At 41.5% G+C, this 7,242-nt stretch overlaps 1 protein-coding gene across 2 annotated transcripts in view; it reads left to right on the top strand.

The window, feature by feature from the left end:
- Nucleotides 1-984: 984 nt before the first annotated feature.
- mad1l1 (mitotic arrest deficient 1 like 1) overlaps nt 985-7,242 on the top strand; it is a 74,442-nt gene continuing 68,184 nt past the window's right edge. The window contains exons 1-9 of one of the 2 annotated variants that reach the window (XM_030095050.1): nt 985-1,093; nt 1,505-1,687; nt 1,772-1,912; nt 2,024-2,203; nt 2,290-2,414; nt 2,543-2,624; nt 2,891-3,021; nt 4,968-5,082; nt 6,597-6,658. In XM_030095050.1, the coding sequence (XP_029950910.1) occupies nt 1,544-1,687; nt 1,772-1,912; nt 2,024-2,203; nt 2,290-2,414; nt 2,543-2,624; nt 2,891-3,021; nt 4,968-5,082; nt 6,597-6,658 (980 nt within the window). In that variant the 5' untranslated portion in view covers nt 985-1,093; nt 1,505-1,543. Of the gene's footprint in view, nt 1,094-1,491; nt 1,688-1,771; nt 1,913-2,023; nt 2,204-2,289; nt 2,415-2,542; nt 2,625-2,890; nt 3,022-4,967; nt 5,083-6,596; nt 6,659-7,242 lie in introns of both variants that reach the window. The other variant, XM_030095051.1, reaches the window with a different exon arrangement.

Raw genomic sequence — 7,242 nt, 5'->3', positions numbered from 1 at the left:
GTGGAGAGAAACAGTGACTGCAGTATTTGCTCAACACAAGGGGTGGCTATACATGACATTCATACAGCATGAACTGTCACTCAGACGTTCATCATGCTAAACACAGTTTACTGGAACAAATCCTGGTGGCCTCTGAGTGAAGGCTGGTTCCACCTTCACAGCGTGCCAGTTCATCACTGAGAACACAGAAAGATGTTCACATGTTCACACTTATCCAGTGTGCAGCTCCACACAGACTTGATATCTCATTGAGGGATCCCCCTCCCCCATTTCTTAAAACTGTACCTTTGAGACAGTAATTGACTGAATTAAGGTCAAGAAATGTTATGTCATCAGTTATGCAATGCGCTTTTTAAATCGGTTCTTCTTTAACATTTCGATGACATTTTCAAATTTTTTTTTTTAACTCTTATTGGAGAAGCAGTAATGAATGAATGAATAAAGAAGCAACTGCAGAGGACAATTCTCTAGCCTTACAACGAGAAGATCATGGATTCCAATAGGCTGGGCCTTTCTGTGGTGTTTGTGCTGTGTGTGCCAAACTCCTCAATGGAATGAAAATAACTTGTGACTTTATATGTTGTGTAAAGTGATTTTTAAGTATCTGCCTTCTATTCTGACTATTGATGTTTTATCTTTCTGTTCGTTTGGTGCAGTGCGATGCCATGAAAAAATCCCTTTAGGAAAAAAAATTAAGTATATATTGAAAACAATAACATTTAGCTGCTTTTGAATTTTGAATAAAAAGTAAAAGCAAATAAAAAAAGTCATTGATTGAAAAATTCTGCACATCACAATTCAGCCATCTTTAAACTTATTGCCAAATTGCATTCTTCTTTGTTGTATTGCAGTTTTTTTATGAGCCACAATGAATACTGAACAGCAGAGGGCAGCATTCGCATATAAAGCATTACAGCCTGCCGGAAATTATTTGAGGAAGAAGAAGAAGAAGAAGACGACGTCTCGCGATGTTTCGAGCAGCCGGTTCGAGCTGAACTGGAGGGAGTCCTGAGCTAGCAGGTATGCAGCTAACGAGTTAGCTTCACTTATCTGAAAACAACCGGCTCCGCTTCACAAACAAGGCCGCTCCGAGGTGAGAACGCTTTGGGCTCCTTTAGCAGGAAAACCCGAGTCACAGACCGAATAGCCGTGCTGATATTGTAAGTTTACTTCGCAGCTGCGTTTAGCCTGCAGGAGCAGTTCACCAGAGACATAAACACCGAGAGAGGCGTGAATTAATGTTGATTTAAAGTGTTTTAGCTCTGAAGCTGTTTCATCTTTTAGTTTTTTTTTTTGTTGTTGCGTGTTTGTAATGTTGCAGTAAAGCTAATGTCTCGTCATACATGGATGAGCTACATAACTTTGTTTATGTTGAGCTAAATGTTGCTGCATGCACGTAGAAATACTCCTACTGGTGTTATTGAGCGTCTGAACATGCTAAATGGTTGTGATCTCACCTTGAACATTTCTGGGGGATGCATTGTGACTCAGGTCTGTGTCGTAGACCTGACAGCCCCAGCTGGTGCCACAGAAGCGCTTCACAATGGATTTAGATGACGACACTTCTGTGATAACGACCCTCAAGTCCTTCAACTCCTTCATCAGCCGGCCCGAGCACCCTCAGCGGCTGTCAGAGAGCTCAGCAGGGGGTGCACAGCTGCAGAGCCAGTACAAACGCAGCATGGAGGTATGCCAGATCAGCAGCAGGCTGAGTGAAAGCAGAGTTCAGATGTCTGAAATGATCAACATGCTGTCCGTTTTTTCTATTTAGCTTTTGGAAGCTGCGGAGAGGGTTCAGTCCAAGAACCGCTACCTGCAGCTGGACCAGGAGAAGAAACGGATGGAGCTGAGTCACAAACGGGCTCGTGTTGAACTGGAGAAGGAAGCTTCTGACCAAGCACGGAATTTAGAGGTACAGATCTCTCTTTTCACAACACCCCACCACACAAGTTTAGTTTTTTTTTTTTCCTATGCACAGAAGAAATGATGCATCACACTTGTTTCTTAACCTTCTGTGACACAGCATGAATTGGAGCGAAATCAGCAGCTTCTGGGGCAAATAAAAAGGTTGGAGGAAAGAGAGATGGAGGGGGTGAAGAACTTGTCAGAACAGGTGGAGGCCAATCGTGCTCTTCGGAAGAACCTGGAGGGTCTGAGCAAGAAACTGGATGAGCGAGATGCAAAACTAAATACAGCAAATCTGGTACACACAAGCAATCGCACTCCTATTTTGCAACACTGGTCACGTCTTTCAGCCTAATTTGGCTCACCATGCTAATCTTTTCCCAGACTATCAGCTCTTTGAAGGATGAGATCATAGAGCTGAAGCAGAAGATCCAAAACCAAGGGTCGAAAATTTCCATGCAAACCCTGGAAAACCAGGAGCTTCAGGAGCAGCTGGACGTACAGCGCAGGTTCAGATACACACACAGATTACCAATTACCTCTCTCTGTGTTTGCACTTTCATGTTAATGTTTTTTTTCTGCAGTGCGTAAGATAAAAGCTGACTGCATGCTTTTACCTGATTTGCATTGTGAGCAGGAAGTATCAGGAAGTCTCACAACTTTGCCAGAGTCTCCAAGCTGCACAGTCTACTTGCTCGGAGCACATAATCAAGATTAAGGTACAGGCTTCAACAGGATTTGTTATTGGAGAACCAATTCATATGTTACTGGGGTCACAACAGGCCTTTTTTTTTTTTTTTCTTTTACTCAATTCATACAGTCTGGTAAACACACATTCTTTCAGTAGCATGTCATCCCATTTTTAAATTCAGTATATTTTAATTCACTTGTTTTATTTCCGTGCGTTTTTTAAAAGGTGGAGTAGCAGAATGTAGAGCGTTGAATTTTCTCGTCAGATTTTTTTGTCCCTCTCGGATTTTAACAGGAGTTAGAGAGGCGCCTTGTCCTTCAGGAGCAGGACATCTCCATCGTCAAGACTGTGAAGTCTGACCTGGCCAAAGTTCCTGAACTGGAGAAGGAGCTGAAGCGCCTCCGGGAAGATAACACATTCCTCAGGTCAGGGACGGCCACAGATCAGTCATCGGGACCATGTGGTTAAATCACTGAACTACCTCAGTAGACAAAAGCTGCCTTGACACCAGTCTTGACATTTCACAGCAGGAAACATTAAATTAGAGGTGGCTTTATTTGTATTTTGCTTGGATTTTTGCATCCTCAAAGCCTGTGCTGCTGTGCATAGTCCTCATTACAGCAAACACTTCAGCCTTTTCTGTCGTATTTTCTATGAAATAAGTATAAAAACTGCAGGTGGTGTGTGTGTGAGACACACATGAGAGGGAGTTAATGTGTGAAAGTTCTCTTTCACACGTTCACATGCCAGCAAGCCACTCAGAAAAGTAAGAATGAAAAACCACTCAGCAAAAATGCAACAAGTCCTGTCTGCTTGAAATCCCTTCCAGATGCAGTATTTCCAGCTAAGTTTGTTTGTTTTTCCCAGTGTGACATTCATGAAGCCACACTTTTGGTTAAAACTGGAATGCTGAGCAGTATTTTTTTTTATTTTATTTTTTTAATCACAGCTTCCAGCAGGACTATCAAACATCTTCAGGTGTCACATTCAGCCCAAGTTCGTCTTAAAGCTCGTGTCCAGAGTTTTGAAAGAGAGAGGTTTGTTTTTTTAATCCAGCGTCTCGAGGCTCCGCCCTCCCTCTGCTTTCATGAGCGACCAAGCCACGCCCCCTTAATTGTGCACGTTATTATCTGTCGGGTGAAAATGAGAGCCTCCGAGTCCTACAACATCCTCCATGTTTAGCTGTTTACGGTGGATGTTCAGCAGACAGTGGATATATCCGAGGGAAGCGGGGCGGCTGCTGCGGAGCTAACTCACCTCTGCTGGGCGAGTGCGCGTGCTCTCTGGCTGCGTGCACGCTTTGATTGACAACACGAGAATGCGGAAGCTCGAAATCTATTGGCTGAAGCTGACCGGCGCTTTTTCGGATAACATGGGGGTCTATGAGACGAAGGCGGGGCTCTGAAATAAATTTTTATATTGCTTTATGCTAATATTATATTGTAGCATCGAACCAGACTGACACATTTAAGCTCTGTTGAAAAATGATACATACGTTGGAAACGAACGGAAACTCCGGACACCACCTTTAAGTAGGCCAGACTGGGAAAATATTGCTTTAGATATATTTTTAAATTGAAATTGTAAAGTTTTTCTTTGTTGTGGTGCCGAGTGTGCAAGATGAAAATATCCTTGTTTTCGTCCAGTCCAAACCAATCCACCTTTATTTATATAGCACATTTACACAACGAAAACCGTCTCCAAAGTGCTGTACACTCAAAGAAAGAGCAATAGATAAAACAATGGTTTTGGTTTCATAAAATAAAGCAATTACTACAGAAAATGACTACAATCTCAACATATAGCCAATTTTAATGAAACCTTCTAAATAACGAGACATTATCCATGAGAAGAGTCCAGTCTGGAAGATTTTAATTTACAAACTGTCTTGACGAGTACATTTTAAATCGTTGCCTTTGTTATACAGTTGGCCCACTGACACCACTTTTCCACTCTTTCCTGTATTTCGTCTACAGACTGTGTGATGTATGAAGAATCCTGCTCCGTGAGCTGGAACTGAATACTTTCCTTGAAAATGTGTGCGGATGAATTAACAGGAATTAGTTTTGTGATTAAAGTCTTGTTTTAATAACCTCTTCAGGCACCACTGGAAACATTGTAGTGACTGTAAGCAGCTTTGAAATGGAACACCCAATCCTCCTGAGGTTTTTGTTGTAATCAGATTAATGAATTTAATCGATTTAATCTGATCCTTCACTCTATTAAGAGTTTTGTTCTTTGACTTTGATTTATTGTATTGACATGTTCTTAAAATCTTATTACGACGTAAATGAAAGCAACTATGTCATATTAGTATTGGTCACCGGGCTCAAAGTTAACCTTTTTTTTTTTTTGTCCTTGCTCGATCCAGAGAGAACAGAGAGAATTGCAGCCTGTTGAAAGAGGAGGTGGAGGGACTGCGGAGGAAGCTGGAGAGGATGGAGAAAAGCAAGGAAGAACTGGTTAATATGGAGCTTGAGAAAGAGGTAAACTGGCCACTGAATTAAGGGAAAGGGTTTGTTTTTACGATGTTTACAGTCTGCCTCATAATGGCGGCATTCAGTGATCTGATTGGTCAGTGTGTGTTTACCCTGCAACCTGAAGAGTCCAACGAGCCAATCAGAAGCAGTTAGAGCCTTGTAAGTCACTACAATTCAAGTATTGCAAAATGATATGTGATACCCAAATTATGTGATAATGAGAAAATACTGAAGATAGATTTTCACAAAATAGAATAACTTCAACCAACAAAAATCAGTCTCTCTGCTGCTTTAAAAGAAGGCGAGAATCAAGAATCGACCCACTTCTCCAGGGACCACGACGTCACAATTGACAGCTCGATACACACACACTGTCCATTTCATGATAAACATCTTTATCCCGAAAATAACGGATGGCCCTGTCTTTTTGTGACAATTCAGGACATTTATCTTACAATACTTTACAACAAGATCACTTAAAGTAATATTCACACTAAAAAGCATCAGTCAGGATAATTCAGTATGTTTTCCTCTCAGAGCTTTGAATGTATATCAGCATCAGAGTCAGTCTGATGTCCAGCGGCAGCCTGCAGCTGTCCTCGGGCCAGGAACTGATTTACTGTGTTTTTTCTGACTACTGTCTCCTCCACACGTCGTGCTGCCTGTTATTTCCTCTTTTATCCACAATACAATGCAGGATTGGTATTGAAGATTCTTGTCCGTGCTCAGATAAGGATTTCTTCGGTGCCGCGTTCACTGAGGGAAAAATACTCTTGTCAGATTTTTTAGAAGGAAGAAATTATTTTCTCCTGGTATTTCCATGAAATCTATGCTTTACCTGGAGAGAAACCCTAAAGCGTGCAGCCTTTAGCCACTGGGATGTGAAGTCGTCTGTGTCGTGCATTCACTCCATTCTAAAAGCTAACTCCAGTGATGAAGACCTTTTTTATTTTTTATGCAAGATTCATTTGCAGAGCACAAAATTTCAAGGAATTTGGTAATTATTGCTTTTCTTTGTAAGAGTGGTTCTCAGCAGAAAATCTTATAATGCTGGGCCGTCTGTTGATTTCACTTTGTAAATGGTGCCGTGATCTTGAGGATCATGCATTTGTGGGACGGTTGAGTCCGTGTTTCCCACAGCTGCTCCGCCGGCGTTAAACAGCTTGATGTTTGTTGTTTGATTGGGCAACATTGTGAACAAAAAATGTAAAGCAATTGTGAGTAAGTTTGCATAAAAAAAGTATTTTTTTTTTTTTGTCGGAGATGTAATTGTTTTGTGTTATAGTCATTTTTTTAGTCTTTTTTTAAGCATTTCAGAAATTTAAATTGTGATAATCTTTAGAAACATTGTCATATTCTGAATACTGTGTTTTCCTGGTTTAAAAGCTGAAATGATGATTAACACAGAAAATGCCTGCAAAATGTGTGTTTATAATGATGTTTTGGATTCATCCTGTTATTTTTCTTTGACAAACTGTTTCCTGTTGGTTTTTTTTTTGTTGTTTTTTTTCCCAACGCAGAGGCTGGCTGAGAAGCTCCTGGCCTGGGAGAACCTGGGGCAGTCGACTGGACTCAACATCAGGTCGGGCACTGAGTGGAAGAGTGTCTGAATGTGTCTCTGGGAGGGCGTTTAAAAAAGGAAAAAAACAACAAATCAAAAAGAAGTAACGGCTGAGCGGCCACTAGGTGGAGCTGTGGTCACGCCGAGCGAAATGTGCCTCATCATGGTGGATTGATTCCAGCAGCGTGAACAAGTTGCTTTGTTTGTTTCGTGCGGCTCCGTGCGTTCGCTTCCAGCTGGTAATGAGGGAATGATTGCAAGTTTTCCTCGTGAGCAGCCGAGCAGATCTGACAGATTAGAAACACCGCTGACCTGTCCGTGGCGCGCACACACACAAACACATACACACACACACACGCAGACCATTTTCTTTTGTGATTAACTCCGGCTGCGATTTTAATAGAATGCTTAGCGAAACACATCCATGCAGTGTGTTCGGTCCATTTTGTGCACCCGTGTGTGTATCTTCAAAGCACATGTCAAGAGCAGATTCCGGCACTGCATTTGAATAATTTAATTAACCTTCTATAATCTTAATATCATTTAAATATAGTGGTTTGTTATGGAGCTTGATCTTTCTGGGGTTTATACCTAATACAGCGTAA

The sequence above is a fragment of the Salarias fasciatus genome, chromosome 6 (assembly GCF_902148845.1).
Source record: "Salarias fasciatus chromosome 6, fSalaFa1.1, whole genome shotgun sequence".
NCBI lineage: Eukaryota > Metazoa > Chordata > Actinopteri > Blenniiformes > Blenniidae > Salarias > Salarias fasciatus.
This window is presented reverse-complemented; position numbering and strand designations above follow the sequence as displayed.